Raw genomic sequence first — 22,613 nt, 5'->3', positions numbered from 1 at the left:
TTACTTCTCCCCAGGGACAACAATTACTAAAATGGAATATTCAGAGTTGGAACTAGTGCTGGGACAGGAGGTTGAAGGAACTGAAGACAGCCCATTTTCTAATCCTGAAGATGAAGTTTAAAATACTTTGGCCACATAATGAGAAGACAGGTCTCATTGGAAAAGATCCTGATGTTGGGAAAGATTGAAGGCAAAAGGAGAAGAAGATGGCAGAGGATGAGATGGATAGATAGTGTCATGAAAACAGAAACAATAAACATGTGCTTGGACAAGAGATAGTAGAGGCTAGAAGGGCCTGACATGCTATGGTCCATGGGATCAGACAACAACGACAATAACAATATTTTCTAATCACTTCCCCTCATTCTTATGACACAAACCCAGACACTTCTTATGAGGAAAGAAAGAGGGAGCTGTTCTCTTCATATGTGTTATCTGGGACATGATAGAGATGAACTCTTTATATTTAACATGTAGGAAAGAAATTACATTTGTTCTATTTGACCCTAGAAGGCAAAACTAGGAGCAACTGGGTGCAAGGCAGGAACAGGGAGCAGTTTCAGAGATACAGATTTCAAACTATTCCTAAGGACTGGAGTTCTCTCAGAGAGGAACAGGGGTTCTCACTGAGCGAACTCTTCCAGCAAAGTCTGGACAATGACTTGTAGAACATGTCCGGGACATTATAGATGGCACTGCTGCTCAGGTGGTCGCCTCTAGTTCTGAGAACCTTAGAGGGTGTCTAGCTCTCTTTCACGTTCACAGGTCTTTCTATAAGGCCAGGTGGGGCCACTGGTACATTTTAATTAAAAATTTTAGATCCTGAAATTGTTGTTGAGCGTTCATATAGGGCAACTAGAAGGGTTTAAGTATTTCCCGAATCAAAAAATGGTATTGTATAAATGGATTGACTGAGTTTTTAGAACTGGAAGGATCTTGGAAATTTATTATCTGCCTTCCAGTCAAACTGAAGCACAGGTTTTCCATCCTACACATCTCTCACTTTTCCTTCATGCCTTGGCTCACACAATTCTTCATGACTGGCGTGCCCTTCCCTCCTGTCGAAATTCTAATTATCCTTCAAGTCCCAGCTCAAATGCTACCTCCTTCAGGAAGCTTTCCATATTCCTTTCCATTGGAAATGATCCCTCCTTCCTAAGGGCAGAGGACTTAATTTGGACCACTTTTGTACATATACTTCGAGATACTACTTGATGGGTTATAAAACATTTTTCTCACAACCCTATGAAGCTAGCAATAAAAGAATTATGGCCCCTAATCTATAGAAAAGTAAAAGAAAAAACCAAGAAAGCCTCACATAAACAACAACTAAATCCCACAGGCAGGATCTGAACTAAGGCCTCCTGACTTCAAGTTTGTCCCAACTTCTTTCCAATAGTTCAAAAATCACATTCTACTTTATATTTTATTTGCTTGTGTATGTGTTATATTCCCCACATGAGACTTTAAGTTACCTCCTTTGAAGGCAGGAGGAAGGCTTGATTTCTCTCTCCTCCCGTGGTATTTAAGAAACATTTGTCAAATAGCTGAACAGAACTGAATAGCCAAAGACTGTCATTCCACAAAAGGATCCATGTTTCACTTATAGCAATAATCCAGATTCACAAAGAGTAGAAATTATATGATGATTATTTGTTGTACAAAAGAATGCTTCTGCTGTGTGCCATGACTTAGGGATGGTCACTTTCCCAAGGGTAATACTAACAGGAACAGGGAGTTGTCTAGCTGAACTTTATTTAGGGGAGCCTAGGATAGAAACCTGATCTTAGGAGTGTCTGTATAACAACTCACACTTGCCCAATGAATATGTTTTAATCTTGGACCTTCCTCATTCTCCAGCTCTTTCAAACTTCCAGATGACTCTAAACTAAAATATCCTTTTACCTCCCTCTCAAATGATATTGTTCTGCTGGCACTGACTCACACTTGGGTGCAAGAGTCAGAGGACCTCAGCTAGAACACCGTCTTTGGGATGAACTAGTTATATGACCTTGGGCAAGCCCAAGCCACTGTGACTCCCTGCATGTTAATTTCCTCTTCTCTAAAATGGATTGGTTGGTGGTGTCTTAGTCCCCTTCTAGTTCTAAACCTCCTGATCCTCTTGATCCAGAACCTTATCCCTGGCTCCAGTTCAATTGAGCTGAGCATCCCATATCTTTTTCAAAATTGAAGTCCTACTCTAGACAACAAATACTTCTGATATCTCACCAAATGAACAATTTGGGGCCATGGACTTTCCATTTTACATAATATGGACAATATCAGCCTGCTCCATGGGGAAATTTCAACCTCAACATGGCAGTAACTCTGATCTCTATGAGGGGCAAGGACAGAAAATATATTACATGATCACTTCACAAGATTTACCATGATCTGGTTTTTTTTTCTTTGCAATTATGTAAAACATTTCTACATTAGTCATTTTGTAGAAGAAGAAAAATAAAAGCAAAATTTTTTAAAAGTGAAAAATAGTTTGTATTCAATCAATATCAGTTCTTTCCCTGGAGGCGGATAGTATGCTTCATCATTAATCCTTTGGGATAATCTTGGATCACTGTATTGCTGAGAACAGCTAAGTCATTCACAATTCTTTGTTGAACAATATTGCTGTTACTGTGTACATTCTCTGGTTCTGTTCAATCTTCGTGTTTTTTTTTTAAGCAATCAAGCTCTTTTATTCATTTAAGTTATGATTATATTTACAAGCATTTGATTTTTATATAAAATTTTAAGAACACATCCAATGAAAAATAGCTTCCAACAAATTTTCTTTATATTGTTTACTAAAAGAAATGGTCATAAAGTACCTGCTGCTAGGAAGGTATAGCCTTTGGAAGATATAAACATTGCTCTGGGAGAAACAGTTGTTTTTTCATCTTCTTTCCCTGAAGAAAATATACAATTGGGAAGTATATCTAAATCACAGCAATCTTTGATAGGTATACAATTATGCTAACATTATTCTACAATGAACATAGAGCCTAGTTTTCTGCCTCTAACTGCTCTGGAGCAAGGATATCCTTTATATAGTACGCTGAGGTAACAGCAAGAACTTGTCATGTGGAGTGAGGAAGCCTAGCATTGGAGCCCTTCCCTTCCTCTGCCAGCAATGACGCAGGGCCACTCGTGGGGCCTTAGACAAGGCAGTGCATTTTCCTGAGCCTCAGTTTCCACTTGCTTTTCTGCAGAGAATGTGAACTCTGGCCTTTAAAGTCTTTTACAACCCAGTGTCAGCTGACCTTTCCAAGCTTACTACACAGTACCACCCTTTTCACACTGCACACTCTGGCTGATCTGCTGCACCTCATGCTGGAGCTTCTTTCTCCCATCCCCATTGTTTTGCATAGGCTGTCCCCTCACCAATACTTTGTAGAATCCTCCAGCTCAGCTCACATCCCACCTCCTACACAAAGCCAATCCTGATTTTCCCAGTTGCTAGGCATTTTCTACCAGAAATCATCTTGTATTTTTTTAAAGCATACTTTGCATTTTGTTATGTATGTGTGTGCTATTTCCCTCAATATCATGAAAACTATGTGAAGACAGGGATTCTTTCATTTCGTTTTTATATCCTTCATGCCTATTATGTACTTCTTACATAGTAGGTGCTTAATAAGTATCAAGCACAGTAATTTATATAGTAGCTCCTTAAAAAAAATTCTTGTTAAATGGTTTGAATCTACAAAAATAATGAGTTGTATCTTTAAGACCCTATTCAATTCTAAATCTTATAATCCTCACATTCTCCAAAATAACATGACTATTCAAATTTCCAATCCATATGAAATTTCTCAGGGAAAAATTATTTTTGTATTCCCATTGCCTAGGCACCACAGCGCCTTGCATACAGTAGGCACTGAATATATTTTTCTTGAATTAAATTAGCTAACTGAAAATTTTCTTTTGAAAGTGAACAAAATAATCTTTCAATCATTCCAGGCATAGAATCAATGTCTAACAATTAGTTATTTCAGAAAAGCTGAGAATAAATGAATGTCAGAGATGGGAGGGACCTTGGAGATAATCCACTCCAACTCCTTTGTCATAAAGATTCTACGGTTTACCACAGCCAGCCATGACCACCATGGGGCTCTAGTGTTTTTTTTTCTTCTGTTTTTGATGAGGCAATCGAGAAGTGACTTGCCAGGGTCACACAGCTAGTCAGTTTCAAGTGTCAGGCTGGGTTTGAACTCAGGTCCTCCTGACTCCAAGGCCTCTATCTACTGCACCACTCTAGCTGCCCCTCTAGTAGTTTTAATAAGCTCTGAAAACTACATACACACATATGTGTGTACATATAATATATAAAATATATATCATAGATATGTGGGAATATGTGTGTTTATGTGTAGCCCCACATATATATATATGTATATATACATATATACATATGTATGTATATGTGTATATACATATATATATATATATACACACACACACACACACACACACACACACACACACATATACACTAAGGCACAAAGAAAAGGAAAGAAACATTTGCTCATATTAGGACCAACAAATGAAAGCAACTCATTCATTTATATCAGGACCAACAACGATGTCCTTTGAAAGTTACCAAAATGATTTCAAGTTACTACCTCCTCATTCATTCAACAAGCGTTCATTAATTGCCCCATATATATTCCTCATTGGGGGAGATACAAAGCTTAGGTAAGATATCACTTTGCTCTCACATAATTTAAATTTTAATAGGAGGATATCACATAATTTAAATTTTAATAGGAGGATAATTAATTCAAGAATATTTACTGTGTGTTTGCTGCTCCCCTCCTTCCCCCCTCCCCCACTTCATGTTCTAGCTCCCATGGCCTGCCTTTGAATAGGCCATCTCCAAGGCTGGAATTTTTTCCTTCTCCTTCTTCTTCTCCCCTCCCTCTCCTGTCTTCTCTCCTTCCCTCTTTTCCTCTTTCCTCTCTTTTCCTTTCTTCTCCTCTCCTCGCTCTTTCTCACTCCATCTCTGCCTTTTGGAACTCCTGGCTCCCATCAAGTTTCAGCCCAAGCGTCACAGTCAGGAGGCTTTTTGGGATTCTCTTTAGTTGTAGAACATCTCCAAAATCACCTTTTTATTTCCTGTGTATATATTCTGCATTTGCTTATCTGGGGATGTGCTTCCTCCTAGTCGAATATAGGTCATGGAGGGCAGAGATTATTTTTTTTTCTGTCTTTTTATCTCCAGGACCTGGCACAGTATCTGACACTTGGTGCTCAACAGATGCAAACAATGGAACTGAATGGCTATGTTCAGAGCATGGTGCTTGGGAATGGAGATAATCCAAGTTTAGATAAAACATAATTTCAGCCCTCAGGGAGCCTATAGTTTAGCTGAGCAATAAGCCGAAAACACAGATAATTATACTACTCAAAATTATTTAATAAATATACCAGAAAAGTACAAAACAAAATACTACATGAGGTCTGATCCTGGGCAAGTCACTTAACAGCTCTGTGCCTCAGTTTACCCATTAGTAAAATGGAAATAATAATAGTACCTACCTCACAGGACTATTATAATAATCAAAGGAGATAAGATATACAAAAGGCTTGGTTAAAATTTAAAAGCTTTATAAATCATTATTATTATTCATGAGAGGTCAACTTTTTAAAAACTTTGATCAGATCATCGCAGAGAAAAATTCCTGTTTCAAAACATAAATATAGAGACTGCTAAAATTCTGTTTCACTTGTGTGTGATCTAAATGAATCTTGGAAGGAAATATAAGTATCTATTAGACACTTTCCATTAGTGCCCCTTAAGACCTTTCTGAAGTAGATCTCTTTAACCCCTATAGAATAATCAACTTTTTAAGAGGGAGAATGTTCTAAGTTGGTACCCAGGTCTCCCTTGACTCTGCATCCAATTTTCTGTGCACTAGAACTCATTGCCAAAATAAGCTACTTTCTGTCCTATAAACATTCCTTATGCTTTTCTATCTCTGCCTCCTCTCACTGGAACATCCTCCCTCCCTTCAATAGTTCGTTTGTTGAATTCCTAATCATCCTTCAAAGCCCAACTCAAGGTCCACCTTCTCCAGGAAGCCTTTCCTGAAGTACCCATTTAACAACAAGCTGTTCCTCCCTCAGACCTCAGATTCATGCATTATTTTGTACCACAGTTTTGTGCCATATGCCCTTATTAGGTTGCAGGTTCCATGAAGGGAGGTCCCATGTATTATCTAAACATCATATCCCATTTTCTCAGCAGGGACCCATGTGCAAGTGGAACACTGGTGTGGTGTTATGGAAAGAACTCTGGACCGAGGGTCAGAGAACTTGAGTTCCAATGTGAGCTCTCCTACTTGTCACCCCTGTGATTCTGGACAGTTCACTGCTCTTCTCTAGGCCTCAATGTCCACATTTGTAAAATGAGGGGACTGGATTTGGTCTCTCAAGTCCTTCTGGCTCTCTATCTTTATGATTCCATGAAAAGAAAACTAGACCTGTCCAAATACAAACCAGGCTCCAAATGTTCCTCTTAAACTCAATTCAAGTGGTAAGGGCCTGTATTCTATACTGGAGATATTAGTTTTCTGCCAAACCTGTGATTTTGTCAATGTCAGTGTAGGCTATGAAACTCCCTCTACTTGTGTAAATCACCAACTCTTCCTCAATTTATAGTCTCAGTTGTGTGGGGCACTGAATGGTTAAGTAACCTGCCCAGGATCATACAGTCTGGAATATGTTAGTATGTGCTCGGGATACCAAAACAAAAGAAGACTGTTCCTGACCTTGGGGAATTTACAATTTAATAGCTGAATTTATAATCCAATAGCAATTTTACCATCATCAGTGCAACAGCAGAATTGCTTCAAAAGGAAAAAAAAAGGGATTCTTCTGTAAAATTTTTGAAAATCCGTTTTCTGACTTTTAATGAGAGTTACTCTGTTGGTGTTCAGTCTTTCATCTTTTTCTTCATTGGGAAGTTAGTGGGAGAGAGCAAGGGAGTTGGGACTGCTTGCTTTGTTTCACTGTCATTGCTTTCAGAATATGAGCTAACAAAGGGGAGGGACCATATCTGTTTAACTTTTCTTTATACAGCACTTCAAACAGTTCCACGGTGATCAGCTACAAACTAGGATGATAATTTTAAAAAACTCAACAACAAAACATCATATGCATTTTAACAATCCCAGTTATGCAAAAAGACTCATGGGACATTAGAGTCAGAAAGGACCTTACATGTCACTTAGTCCAATTCTCTCATTTTGTGCATGAAGAAAATGACCCCCAGAGAGGAAATGACTTCTCTAAGTACAAAAAGCTAGTCTGGCAATCCAGGTTTTCTTTCTCCAAATTCAATGTTCTTTCTACTTACTACACTAGGTTATCCCTAACATAGAGTAGGAAGTTTTTGAAAAATAAAGAGGTCAACATGGAAAAGCAATAGGCAGCTTCGTTAGATTTTAGAAAAGGTTGCTTTCATTTTAAGCAAAATAGAAGGGAATTTATTACCTTGTTCATATTGGTGTATAGTGATCTGGACCGGGTGCTTAGAGATCCCTTGGATATTCTGTCAATAAATGATAAGAATAGAGATTGACATTAATTTAAAATTCAATTCTTACATTAGTACTCATAAATGAAGTTATTTGTTATTCTGTATGAACATTTTAATTTATATGAAACTAAATTTTAATGCAATAATACATTATTAAGCGGACTCATATTTAATAAATGTGATTTAAAGTTGTATTTAAAATTGAAACCTCAACTTAGTTGGCACACAACAAAATTTAAAATTAGCAGTTCGCATTATAATCCCCCCCCCTTTTAACTTTTGGAATCCTTGTAGTCATTACTTCTATTATCAGCAGCCCAAAGCTTTAAAACACTTAACTTCTTTAAAAGTCCCATAGCATATACTGAAAAGCAAATTTTTGGGAATGTTAATGCTTCTTTTGAAAAAACAAAACAAAAAAAATCCTTGTTAGTCTCACGTACTTCTGTGTAGCTTTTAGTAGTTATTCAATGATAATAATGTCAACAAAAATAGCTCCTGTTTCTACAATGCATTCTGTCTCACAAAAAGCTTTCCTTGGGGGTAGCTAAGTGGCGCAGTGGATAGAGCACCCGCCCTGCAGTCAGGAGGACCTGAGTTCAAATCCGGTGTCAGACCAGACACTTGACATTGATACTTACTAGCTGTGTAACCCTGGGCAAGTCACTTAACCCCAACTACCTCGCCAAAACAAACAAACAAAAACCAAACCCAAAACAAAAACAACAACAAAAAAGCTTTCCTTGTGAGGGAAACAGTGTAAGTGCTATAATCCCCCCAATCAATCTGTCAATCAGCATGAGTCAGGCACCTTGCTGTGTAGAGTTAGGAGAATGAGGCAGTCTCTGCTCTTAGGGAACTTCCATTCTAGCAGGGGAACGAAACCTGTTCTTGGATAAGTACACACAGGACAAATACAACACGTGTACAGTGGTTACGGGGAAGGAGTGAGGGACTTTTGAGGGACAACACAAGGCAAGTGAACAGAACAGAGCCTCAAAGGAAGCCAGGAATTCCAAGAAGCAGCAAGGTGGGGCAGTGGATAGAGCAGGATCTGAAATTAGGAAGACCTAAGTTCAAATTCAGCCTAAAACACTTACTAGCTGTGTGACCATGGGCAAGTCACTTAACCTCTGTTTGCCTCAGTTTCCTTAACTGTAAAGTGAGGATAATAATAGCACCTACCTAACAGGGTAGTGAGATAATATTTGTAAAGTGATTAGCACAGTGCCTGGCACACGGGAGGCACTTAATAAATGCTTGTTTACTTGTTCCCCTCTACTCTGAGGCAAATAAGAAGAGTATGGAGCGTGGAGACGAGATGTTTTGTATCTTCCATTCCAGTTTGATAGAGAGTACAGTGTGGGAAAGAGCAGCTAGGTGGTGAAGTGGATAGAATGCCTGGCCTGGAGTCAGTAAGACCTAGTTCAAATGTGGTCTCAGACCCTTAACTAGCTGTGTGACCCTAGGCAAGTCACTTAACCTTTTTTGCCTCAGTTCTTCATCTGTAAAAATGAGCTAGAGAAGGAAATGGCAAATAACTACAGAATCTTTGCTAAGAAAATCCCAAATGGGGTCATGGAGAATCAGACACAACTGAAACGTCTGAACAAACAACAGTGTGTAAAGAGGTGTAATGTGTGATCATCCTGGAAAGAAAGGCTCAGGCCCTATGGTGAAGAGTTTTAAATGTTTGTACTTTGTCATAAAGGCAACAAGGTGCCTCTGCAGCTTCTTCAGTTAGGGAGTCATATGGTCAGATCATTTTAGGAATGAATATATATTTGGTAACTGTGTGGGAAATGGATTGAAGAGCTGAGAGACCTGAGAAAAGAAAAGCCAATTAGGAGGCTACTTAATAGTCCAGGAGAGAGTAGGCCTAAGGAGAGAATAGTCTCTAAGTTCAGGATTCTTTCTGCTACACTGCCCTGCTTCTCCTTCTATACCACAGAGAAGACTGTACAAATGTTTTTTATTATGAACCTCATCTAAATTGCAACCATGTCAAGCCATACCCTGTAATTTGTCTTTCTGTAATCTTTCTTGGTAAAGATACTGGAATGATTTGCCATTTCCTTCTCCAGCTTTTTACAGATAAAGAAACTGAAGCAAACAGGATTAAGTCACTTGCCCAGGGTCACACAGCTAAGTATCTGAGGCTGGATTTGAACTCAGGAGGATCAGTCTTCCATTCCAGGCCCAGTACTCCATCTACTATGCCATGTAGCTGTCCATAATCTTTCCCCTAAGTGTCATTATTTCTGTGCCTGTGGTGAATATTTCTGTGTGTGTGTGTGTGTGTGTGTGTGTTTGTATTTGGAGGTGGCATTATTTTGAAAAATCAATATTTTGGAGGGTACTTTCATTATGGCAACTGATTAGATAGACTAAAATCAATATCTGAACTGTTTTGATGTAATAAAAACTAAAATAATTAGAAAAAAGTTTGCACGACTTTTTTTGGTGACATCCTATTTTCAAAGCTACCATGGAAAGGTAATTGGCAAATCCCCACCATCTCTCTGCATGCCAGCTCACTATCTCATCTTATTCAACAAGTAACTCAAATGAGATAAAAGAATGAAAAGATTTATACAAAATCTATAAGTTGGAATGTAGCCAGAATCATCACTAAGAGGTGACTTTGTTCCTTCTATACAAAAATAAAATACCAGAAACCTGAGGCTTAATGAAAAACATTGACTCTGGTGGATAATATTATTATTATCATTTATTATTATATTATTATTATTAACATTTTTCTGGTATATTTCAGTTTACAAAGTACTTTCCTCACAATAGTCCTGGGGGAGGAGCATAGTGAAACTGTTTCCATACTCACTTTATAGATGGGGAAACGGAGGCTCAAGAAAAGGGTTATACATAGGTCACAAAGCCGGAAAATATAAGAACTTGCACTTGCCAAGTCTTTTGACTTGAAGCTCACAACACTGCATTACATTTCACATTATGAATTCTAGTTAAGGCCAGTAATTAAAATTCTATACTTTTTATTAAAGGAAGAAAAAAAAGATTCCCTCCCCCCCCAAAAAAAACCTAGGCAGAGATAACATTTGTAGAGTTTGTGTCTATGTTGCTACAAATGTAACAGGATTCTCAATATCTATACAAGCGCTAAGGTAATAAATACATATCAGGTACAGGGAAGCTTATTTTATCCCACAAAAATAAGTCATAAAGGACTCAAAGGAGGCCCCAAACAAACGTAGAAAACACATAAAGGGACTCAGAGCAGCCCAAAATAAAAAACCAACACAATTTTCCTCCTTCTCTGGTGGATACTACTTTTCTACCAGGGTCCTAGAGCCCTTTGGACTCAGGTCTATTCCATGGTTTGGACTCTAATAAGAAAGGGATTGAACTTGGGGTTGCTAATGGACAACAGTGACATTCTAATGAATTCTTCTCTCCCAAAGGGTCCTACACAGTCCCAAGACTTGTACTGTCACCTTATAATTTGGATTCCTGTGAGAAGGCAAACACTTTGTGGCTACTAGTCAGGCAACCCCCTTCCCATTAGACGTGTACTGACTAAGTACTGGTGAGAAGAAAAGTATGTATCTTCTATTTTTCCATGTCAGGGTTTTAGTATTTCATCTTCAGTTGTTGATGGCAAGAAGGACAAGCGTGATCTTTCTCCAATAGGTATGCTACACAGGAACGTTTCTTTCTACTTAGACTTAAACTTCGGTTTACTTTTAAGGCATCCCCAAAGATAAGGCTACCAAAGAAATCTTCTTCTCTGACTAGAAAGCCACATTCTTGGAATTACACTATCTACACACACACACACACACACACACACACACACACACACACACACCCTTTTATCTGGGAGACTAGAGTTCTGGAACTTTGTCCATAAACTCCCTGTAACCACACAGACAAGCACATGCAGCTTCCATGTTCTCCACAACACTCCACTACTGCTCCAAGCTAGTTCCCAGTCTGGGAGAACAGTCTCAGATCTCTGATGTCTGACATGTTCAGAGATCTGTGGGGGAATGGATATATGTTGCTTCTGGATGCTTTTGCCCTAAGGTAGCCCCTAATGGCCAGGGGTGGGAGACCTCTCTCCACCCTCCCCCTCTGGAAAGGGGGAAGGAAACGTCTAAAAGTCAGAAATGGCTCCGCAGATCTGTCTGCTCACTTGTAAAGACCAGCACAAAGTTATTTCACCAAAGTTGGCACTTCCAAGACTACTTGGTCAACCAAATCATGTTAGAGGCAGACTCAATTACAGAAGCCCAATCCTTTATAGGTGCCAAGGAGTGGTTTCAAACCAACCCATTTTTCTTGGGGCAGGCGCTGTCTTTTGTCCTAATAACAAGGTGCCAATAAACATGTCTACACCCTATTAGGTGTTAGAGATAATCCAGAGATTCCAAACAAAGGCTCACCAACCTGTAAGCACATATAGCTGATTATGAAACTCTCCTGAGCAATCTTCACATACAGATGGTAATATTCATGTATCTCCCACTAAGAGATTATAATCATTTTGAGGGCAAAGATTATGCTATTTTTCATCACTATGATCCCAATGTCTCCACTAAAGTCCTAATTTAAAATTCTGTCGTGGCAAGCAGGTAACCTGGGGTTCCTGAAGCATCTGGTGATGAAATGCAAGCCCCAGCAGGTCCCACCAAGCTGGAAATGTTCCCAGTGTGACTCCTACAATAGCCCATGTCACTAATACAAAGGCCAGCAGGGCTAAATTGAAAGAAGCTTATCTCTAGTTAGCTTCAGAGGGATGAATTATTCAGCCAGAGTACCTCTCAATGAGCATTTATGTGTGTGTGTGTGTGTGTGTGTGTGTGTGTGTGTGTGTGTGTGTGTTAGGGGGTACTAGGTGTGACAGGAGAGGAAATATATATACCTACACAATCAGATCCCTAAGTTAGAGAGGTATCATCACTGCCTAATAGCATTGCACAGAATAGGTGCACAGTACATATTTCTGGGATAGAAGGGCATCTCCCTCAGGGATGAGTAGTGTTATGGACATAGTGGTCATTCAGTAAAGTAGGTGGTGGAACAATCACTGAGTTTGGACTCCAAGGACCAGCATTCATATTCTAACTTAGTTCCTCTACCTCAGAGATCTTGGGCACATCGCCTAAACTCCTGGAGTCTTGCTATCCTGAGTTTGCTGTAAAACAAAGAGGCTGAACTAGATTACCTCTATGGTTCCTTCTAGCTCTAATTCCTATGATTCTATAAATGAATTAGTGAGCATGTGACTGGCTTCAAAGAATGAGTGGGAATGTTGTTAAGGATTATGAACTTAGTCACACATCAAAAGGCCCCTACTTATCCTCCTGGTGGTCTGGGTTTACAAAGAGAGAAGAAGGCAAAATGCTTGCATCCTTTTCTCACTGAGGCAGATGCTGGCCTAAGTGATTCCAGTTAGCAGCTTGCCAATTGCCTTTGGCACTGGAATCTAAAGGACATTTATTGATTTTACAATTTACTGTTAGTGCAAAGTAATGTTTCTGACTTTGAGAAATTTGAGCTTGTTGGGCTGACTAAAGTGGACCTACTGTTCCTATCCAAGAGAACATCTGATCAGAATTAAATCACATTTTAGCTGATGAAAATGATTGTAAAGTACTTTGTAAGTGGAAAATATGACATTAAAGTTCTATGATATAGAAATGAATCAATGCACATTTTCTAAAATTATTTTCTACAAGAGACATTTTATCAGCTTAAAAATAAGAGTTGTTCCTCTTTACATAATTTAGGTTATCCTAGTGGTGTGTTGCTAGTTTCTTCTCTTCTCTGAGACTTAGTTTCTTTGTCTGCAAAATAAGAGAATTGGCTTATCAGGGATTCATAACTTAAGAGTCTACAGAGATCTCAGGGGGTTGTGGATAGATTTCAGAGGATCAGTGAACTTTTAAAAAATATTTTGATAACTCTTTCAATATAATTGGTTTACTTTGTAATTCTATATATTTTATTTTTTAATACATTTTAAAACACTATTCTGGAAAGGGGTTCATATACTTTACTACTAAATAGGTTCAGTATACAAAGCAGGTTAAACCCCCTGGCTTATATGGTCTTTAAGACCTCTTGCAACTCTAAAGTCCTATGATTACATATGTATCAAATAAAAGGGGAAAATGGGAGGATGATTCTAAAAATTATTGGTTAAGGTGATTAATCAATCACAAGTGAAATAAAATAATTTGGAATTGAAATAAAATATTTAACAGCTTAATAAATACCTATTAAATAATGATTTGTGTCTTAGAAGAATGGACAGCAATTTTACAGTGGGATTTGTAGTATTGCTGTGAGACAATGAGATTTGATTACAATATATGTAAAAGAAATGGATCAAGATTTTCCCTGATCAAATTAAGTCATTTCCTAAATAATCTTTATTTAGACTTTATTAAACACTTACAATGTGCCAGGCATTGTGTAAAATAAACAGCCTAATAACATAATAGGCAGTGAGTCATTTTCAGTTGTTGATCAAATTTCAGAAGTTATCCTCAATCCAGCTGATGAGATTACAGAATGCTGACCATTGCTGACCACAGAGGGGAGAATGACTAATGTATGATGCTTCTTGTTCTTGCCCAGCATTCTGCTTAGAGTACAAAACTGGGGAAGGATTCTTACCTTAGCTGAAAGGTTCAGCTGATTTAGAAGCCAGAGTCAGCCGAGATTATAACCAGGCAGGACTGGAGTGTAAACTAGAGACTAGTGGAGACTATAAACACAGTCAGCAGGAGCAGGGTAGAGACATTTGTGGCTGTGAAGCACTGGAGGCCTGAGCTATTCCTCCTACACTTGTTGGTAATGCTTCCATCCCTGTATCTTCCTTTGGTGTGCCCTGGCCACTTGTGCAGTTGTTTCAGTCATGATCTTCATGACCATAGTTGGGGTTTTCTTTGCAAGGATACTGGAGTGGTTTGCCATTTCCTTCTCTGAAATTGAGGCAGAGTTAAGTGACCTGCCCAGGGTCATGCAACTAGTGTCTGAGGTCAGATTTGAACTTAGGTCTTCCTGCCTCCAGGACTAGCTCTCCACTGTGCCAGTTGGCTGTCCTGATGACATATATCCAAAGTGCAGCCCATTGTAGGCATGACCACTATGTGTTTACTCTCCCTGGTATTACCGAGATGTTTATAGTTCCTTTCCTTTCTTTATTTTTCTTTCTTTTTTTTTTTAACCATGGCATTTCCATAAATATTTTTAATCTTTGATTTGGGCTAAACATATCCTTTGGCTGATAATTAAGAAAAAACACACTAGTGGAGGTATAAACTATAGTTTCAGGAGTATAGGCCTACAAAGTACCTTGAACTTAGGGTAGCCATCCTTCAAGTGACCTAACTTCTTAGTTGGGGTGCCTCTAGAGTGCTATACTCTGAAATAATGTTGGTCTAGACATTAAACTGGGTATGCTTGTATCCCTCTATTAAACTATGAATCTTCAATAGCTTTAACCTAAAACTGTACAAAAGAACATCATAATGACTGGTTGTAATGAATAGTAGTATGAGGGGGGAAAGAAATAATCACACCTATCAGATTGGCCAACATGACAAAACAGGAAAATGATAAATGTTGGAGAAGATGTGGGAAAATTAGAACACTAATGCATTGTTGGTGGAGTTGTGAAATGATCCAACCATTTTGGAACTATGCCCAAAAGGCTATAAAAATGTGCACACCCTTTGACCCAGCAATAACACTTCTAGGGCTATATTCCGGAGTGATCATACAAATGGGAAAAGGATCCACATGTACAAAAATATTTATAGCAGCTCTTTTTGTGGTAGCAAAGAATTGGAATGAGAGGATGCCCATCAATTGGGGAATGGCTGAACAAGTTGTGGTATACAAATGTAATGGAATACCATTGTACTGTAAGAAATGATGAACAGGCTGACTTCAGAAAAACGTGTAAAGACTTGTATGGACTGATGCTAAGTGAAGTGAGCAGAACCAGGAGAACATTGTACATAGTAACAGCCACGTTGTGTGATGGTTAATATTGATAGGCTTAACCCTTCTCAGCAATACAAGGATCTAAGACATCTCCAAAGGCCTAATGATAGAAAATGCTATCCATGAAGAAGAAAGAACTATGGAGTTTGAATGCAGATTGAAGTATACTATTTGCTATTTTTTTTTCTTCTGTTGTGTTTTGTTTTCTCTTTCTGGTGGTTCCTCCTATTAGTTCTAATTCTTGCTTACAACATCACTAATGTGAAAATATGTTTAATAGGAATGTATATGTATAGCCTGTATCAGACTGTGTGCCATCTTGGGGAGGGAGGTGGAGAGGGAAAAGGAGAAAAATTTAAAACTCAAAAGCTTATGGAAGCGATTGCTGATAATTTAAAATAAATTAATTTTTAAAATAAAGGATAATATAAATCAACAAAATAAATAATACTGGGCATGGAACAAGTAATCATAAAACATGATAAATATTTCAGATATATAAAAAGCATAGTACAGAAAAAGTGGGGAAATTCAGCTAAAATTTTGACAATTTCCAGGTAATTTTTCATCTAACAGTAACTAATGCATAAGAAATTTCATCAAGGCTATGTGTAATCAGAGAAGGAGGTGGACTTGTATAACAAGAGTGGGGGATTATAAATGAATAGCCTAAATACTGTGGCTATAAAATGTTATAAGATCTATTAAAAAAAGTCCTCTAGCACCTTGGGTGAATCCTCTGTGGAAAGTTTATAGAAAGAACAAACATTTGTTAAAATAATATGGCAAAGATGATTAAAAAACCAGAAATAATTAATGTTGGAGGGATTATGCAAAGAAAGGCATACTAATATACCATTGGTGATACTGTGATTTGGTTCAAATGTGTTAAATAACAATTCGGAATTATATTAGAAAAGTGAATTAGTTGTCCCTTTGACCCAGCAATCCCACAACTGAGCACATTCCCCACAAGGAGATAAAAGACAGAGTTATTGTAGTAAGCTGATTCAGGCTGGTCTCCTGGTAATTTAGGTCCAAAACTGGAATGAAATGAGACACTCATAATCCATCTAACAGTTAACAAAAGGAGGTTTGCTTAGCCAGAGCAGGGAAAGAATGTTCATCCAGGATAAAGCATTGATTCAGGGGAGTACAGTCAAGGGCATGCTTGGCTGATAGCCTATGGTCTGAAGCCTCAATGAGGAACCTCAAGCCTTCCTGTCTAGGCTGTTTCATACTCAGGTGACCAGAAGTTATGTCAGTGATCTGATCTTTAATCCTGTGAGCCAATCAAATCTCAAAATAATTTCAATATATTTTAAGGAAAAACTATCCTAATTTGCAAGACGGATTAGGGACAGGTTACTGTTTTCCATACACCTATATACTGAAATATTCCTAGTATTTGGTGGTAGCAAAACACAAGTAGTTATATACATTGATTGTGGAATGGCTGAACATACTGTGATGTATGAGTGTAATGGAATATTGTTTTACAATAAATAAATATGAATATGAGAAATTCAGAGAAATTTAGGAAGCCTTATATGAAGTGAGATAGAGCAAAGAAAGCAAAACTAAGAGAATATTATTTACAAAGGCCACATAATGTGAAGAAAAACAGCACCAAAGGATATTCCTTGGTTCTAGAGTACTAATGTTGAAATACACTTCCCTCCAAATAGGTCATAAATGGTCACTATGTCAGTTTGTCTTTCTTACCTTTTTTTTTTTACAAGAGAATTGGGGTTGGGGTATTGTTGGGAAGTGGCAATTATGTTACCAAAAATCATTAATAAGATAAAATAGAATAAGGCAAGGTGTAAGGTGTAAGGAACTGGAAAAGTAGAGGAGGATAGATTATGAAGGGCTTTGAATGCCAAACAGAGGATTTTATATTTGCTCCTAGAAGTGAAAGGGAGTCACTGGAATTTATTGAGTAGAGTGGTGGCATGGTCAGAACCGTACTTTGGGAAGACCATACTGACAACTGAGTAGAAGATGGACTGAAGAAACTTGTGGCAGGACAGATCAATCAGCAGGTTATTGTAATAGTCCAGATGTAAGGTCATGAGGGCCTGCATCAGGGTGGTGGTAATGTCAGAGGAAAAACAGAGGAATATACAAGAAATGTTACAAATGCAAAATCAAAAGGCCTTGGCAACAGACTGGATATGAGGGGAGAGTGAGAAGGGGTAATTGAGGATGACATATAGGTTGTGAGCCTGAGGAGCTGGGATAACGGTATTGTTGTTAACAGAAATAGGGAAATTGGGGGTAGGAAAGGGTTAGGGAAGAAAGATAACATTCAGATTTGGACAGGTTGAATTTAAGATGTCTAATGCATACACAGTTTCAGATGTCTGAAAGACAATTGGAAAGGCAAGCTTGGATGTCAGCAGACATGTTAAGACAGGATAGGTAGATTTGAGAATTGTCAGTTCAGAGATGGTAATTAAATCCATGGGAGCTAATGACATTAACAGTATAGAGGAAGAAGAGAAGAGGGCTCAGGACAGAGCCCTGTAGGACAACCATAATTAGTAAGTGTGATTTGGATGAGGATCCAGCAAAGGAAACAGGAGTAGGAGGAGAACAGTGTCCTGAATACCTAGAGAGTAGAAAGTATTAAAGAGAAAAGGATGACTGTCAGTGTCAAAGGCTTCAGAGAGGTCATGGGGAATGAGGATTGAGAAGAGGTCATTGGATTTGGCAGTTAGATCATTGCTAACTTTGAATAGAGGAGTTTTAGCAGAATGATGAAGTCTGAAGCTGGATTATGATGGGTTAAGAAGAGAGTTAGAGGAGAGAAAGTGGAGGTATGTATTGTAGATGGCCTTTTCAGGGAGTTTAGCCACAAAAGACAGAAGAGATGTAGAATGATAGCAGGGTTGGATCGATCAAGTGAGGACTTTTTGAGGATGGGGGAGACATGGGCATGTTCGTGGGTGGTAGGGAAGCAGCAAACAGGGAGAGACTAAGGATAAGTGAGAGAGTGGGAATGATAGGGTAGGTAAATTTGTTGGAGAAAAGGGATTGGAATGGCATCACTTGTGCATGTAAAAGAGTCGGTCTTGGCAAGCAGAAGGAACCACTTGTTCATCAGAGGACGAGATAGTGGCAGAAGGCATCTGGGTGACGTGAGGTGGGGAGGAAGGTGAGAAAAAGGACATTTCAGCAAATGACCTCAATTTTTTCAGTAAAATATGAAGCAAGGCTCTCAACTAAGAGAATGGGGAAGCCACATAAGGTTTAAGGAGGGATGAAAAGGTTTGGAAGAGTTGCTGTGGTGAGTTGGTTATGAGTTAATTAGGGAGGTGTAAAAGCAGTGAGGATCCAGTTGAGGTTCTTTAACCCAAATTTGTAGTGGACCCCATCAGTCAAGTTTTGGCAGTTTCTCCACCTTTGTTCAGTAGCACATGTGTAACAGCAGAGGCAGCAGATGGTGCGAGTGATCTAAGGCTGAGGCCTAGTAGGGCAAGACTGAAGAAAACATAAGGGGGCAAGGGATTCAAAAGAAGAGGAAAATGTAGAGTTGAACTCAGAAAGGAGTCAAGATAGGGAAAGGAGGAAAATGTAGTTGGTACAAGAGTGATAGCCTGGGAGAGAATTCAGGGGTTAAAGGACTGGAGGTCATAATATGGATGAAGAACAGGGTAGGTAGTACAGAAGGAGATATGGAATGACAATAGATTGTGGTAAGAGTTCATGAACTTGGAAGTGGCATGTTTATGGATGATAGAAAGATTAAGAGTATGACCATTTTTGTGTATGACTGAGGTGCTAAATGGGCGGCTAGGTGGTGCCATAGTGCATAGAGCACCAGGCCTGACGGCAGGAAGATTCATCTTCCTGAATTCAGGTCACTTAACCCTGTTTGCTTCAGTTTCCTCATCTACAAAATGAGCTGGAGAAGGAAATGGCAAATCACTCCAGTATCTTTGCCAAATGGGGTCAACAAATAGTTGGACACTACTGAAATGACTGAACAACAACAAAGAAGTGCTAAATGCAGGAGATACAGAGAAAGATAAAAGATAGCTCCTACTCTCAAAGAGTTTACAATCTAATAGGGGAGATATTATGCAAATAAATATGTACAAACAAGATTATATGTAGGATAACTTGGAGATAAGAGAGGAAAGGAACTAGCCTTATGTGGGATCAGAAAAATCTTACTGTAGAAGACGCTTTAGCCAACGAAGTGACAAGGTGGAGATAAGGAGTGAGACAGTTCTAGTAATGCGGGGAAGCAAGTGAAAGTGCCCAAGGTTGGGAAATGGAGTGTCTTGTTTGAGTAACATCAAGGAGGCCAGTGTCACCTCCACCAATTTCTATCACAATCTTACCACCTTTTGGTAGATGGTGATTGTGAATTGGTGATAAACCTCACCATACTTAGCTAAGCTAGTTTTCTGATGACAGATGTCTAGCTCATCATTAAGCTTGTATTTGAAGCTTTTCCCACTTTTTGGGATCTAACAGATCATACTCTACTGAAAAAGTCTTTAAGAACTTAAAGGGCACCATCATACCATGCGATACAAAAGATAGACATTGGTAGAATTTCAGTATGTAACACCTATCACAAAATTCCATGTTGCTAAAATAATTCTCAGAAAATTCTTTTTAGAAATAAAGAAAATGGGCTGGGTTTTGTTTTTAATTCCTCTGGTCTCACTTATACCACAGAGTTCATTCTCTCATTATTCTGAAGAATGGTCAAGCATATGATGTCATGTGGCATATTAGTATGGGAGATAGAACATAATGGTAATTTGTATACATTTATAACATCTTTTCACATTATTATATCAAAGATGAATTTATACATATTTTAAAAGTTGGAGAACTAATCTGGAAAAGTTCAGTATTAACACACTTTTTATTTCTGGCTAAGCAAAAGGCAAGGTACAATGGTGTCTGATTAAATAATTTTGGCATTAGTTAAAATGTCAGTAGTTGTAAGTGAAAATGTCAAGCAAAGAATACAGGAATATCAGGTGGATCGGTTTCCCTGAATCCAATCCTTCATTGTTTCAATCTATCCTACCTACTGATGCTAGAGTTGTTATAAAATGAAAGAATGTTAGGGCTAGGAGGGACTTCAGAAACCACTTAGTCCCAACTTGTCGTTTTACAGATAACCCAGATAAATGAAATGACTTGTCCAAAGTCACATAGCTAGTAAGTGCTGAGCCAGAACATCAACTCAGTCTTCTGGGACTTTTGATTCTAATTCCAGTGTTCTTTTCATCATACCATCATTTCCTCACATCTTGCTAATGTATATTTCTGATCACATCAGAGTCCTGCCTAAAAGCCTTGTAATCTCCCCACCAACCACCAAGTGAACTTTAGTGGCTCTCTATTACCTGTAGGATCAGAAATAAAATCCTTTGTTCGGATTTCAAAGCCCTTCATAACCTGGCTCCCTCCTACCTTTCAGGTCATCTTATACTCCTCCATATACTCTGTGATCCAGTGACATTGGCCTCCTTACCTTTCCTGGAACAAGATACTTTATCTCCAGACTCCGGGCATTTTCACAGGCTGTCCCCATGCCTAGAATGCTCTCTAGCCTCATCCCAGAGTTTAGGAAAGTGCCTGGCACAAAGCAGGTACTTAATAAATATTTACTGGTTAATTATTCATTAACTGCTTACTGCCTCCTAACTTCCCTGGCTTCCTTCAAGTCTCAGCTAAAGTCCTACCTCCTGCTTTTTCTGATCCCCCTTAATACTAATGCCTTCCCTCTGTTGATTACCTCAAACTTAGCCTGCCTGTCTCGTTTGTATGGTTATTTTCATGCTGTCCCCCCCATTAGACTGTGAGCTCCTTGAGAACAAGGATTGCCTCTTTCCTCTGTACCCCTAGCACTCACCATAGTGCCTGGAACATAACAGCCACTTAATAAATTCTTACTGACTGACCGACCAAATCAAGTCTAAGCTCCTCAGCCTGGCATTTTAAGCCCCTGCACAATCTACCTCCAACTTGTCTTTCTAGCCTTTTTTTTTTCACACTACTACACTTAGCTTCAGTTAAAGTGAATTATATACTACCCTCTGAACATGTCCCATTTCCCCCCACCGAACTGACTTTGCTCACCATCTTTCCTATGCCTGGAACGCCTTCTTCCTTTCATTCTTCCTATTGACATCCTACCCATCCTTCAAGGCCCTCAGCTCAAATGAAACCTCCTCTCTGTTCCCCTCAGTGGGAAATTATTTCTCCCCCACCTATCGTATTACACTTTATATTTTATTTGTACATTGATCACATTCTAATCTGTACTATATTTGCATGTGCACCTTTGGAAGATGGTCATTTAACTTCTGTATGACTAGCTCCAATATGCTCCCTATCTCACTACTTTCTATTGTTAGACAGCTCTAATAGCTAGTAAGATGTGTCTTATGCTGAACTGAAATTCATCTCCTTGTAACTTCTATGCCATCACCCTAATTCTGCAAATCTGATTATACTTCTATAGAATAGCCCCTGAAGTATCTGAAGACAGGCATTGTGTGGCTCCTTTAGTCTCCTCTTCTCCAGGCTAAAAGCGGCTGGTTCATTCAACTGATCATCAATCATCCTGCCAGGCTACAGAACACTTGGGCTGGAAGACGCTTTTAAGTCCAAAGTTGGCCCTGATTCTCTGGCCCCTAAGCAATGTGATGAAGGGAAAGAGCACTAGACAGAGTTGAGAAAACCTGGGTTCAAATGTTGGCTCTGATACTAGATGACTCTAGGCAACCCATTAAGCTACAGCTTCCTCATGTGTAAACTGGTGTTTAAAAATACCTGTACCTACCACATAGGGTTGCTTTTGTGGGGGTGGGGGTGGGGTGGGAGTGGGCAATCAAATGAGATCCTTGTTTATGGCTGTCCATATTCAAAGAGGACTAAAATGACATCACTACATTGTGGTCAGGGTACATTTGGTCCAGCTGTGGCTGATCAGACCGATACAAGCTCAGAAGGCTCCACCACTGGTTGGGCACAGAGTCCCTATGAATATATGAAGAAGAGATGTCTCTAAATTTGTATGTCTTATGTTTCTTTTGAGCTC

The 22,613-nt window shown here is 38.9% G+C and overlaps 1 protein-coding gene across 1 annotated transcript in view; it reads right to left on the bottom strand.

Moving 5' to 3' along the window:
* POLN (DNA polymerase nu) overlaps nucleotides 1–22,613 on the bottom strand; it is a 329,088-nt gene that overhangs the window by 130,088 nt on the left and 176,387 nt on the right. The window contains exons 14-15 of the mRNA XM_078148556.1: nucleotides 7,495–7,552; nucleotides 2,829–2,906 (exon numbers count right to left, since the gene is read on the bottom strand). Of these exons, the coding sequence (XP_078004682.1) occupies nucleotides 2,829–2,906; nucleotides 7,495–7,552 (136 nt within the window). The remainder of the gene's footprint in view (nucleotides 1–2,828; nucleotides 2,907–7,494; nucleotides 7,553–22,613) is intronic.

The sequence above is a fragment of the Phascolarctos cinereus genome, unplaced genomic scaffold (genome assembly GCF_003287225.1).
Source record: "Phascolarctos cinereus isolate Bilbo 61053 unplaced genomic scaffold, phaCin_HiC Scaffold_9;HRSCAF=440, whole genome shotgun sequence".
In the NCBI taxonomy this organism is placed as follows: Eukaryota; Metazoa; Chordata; class Mammalia; order Diprotodontia; family Phascolarctidae; genus Phascolarctos; species Phascolarctos cinereus.
Note: the sequence above shows the minus strand (reverse complement) of the source record. Positions and strands in the feature narration are given on the sequence as shown.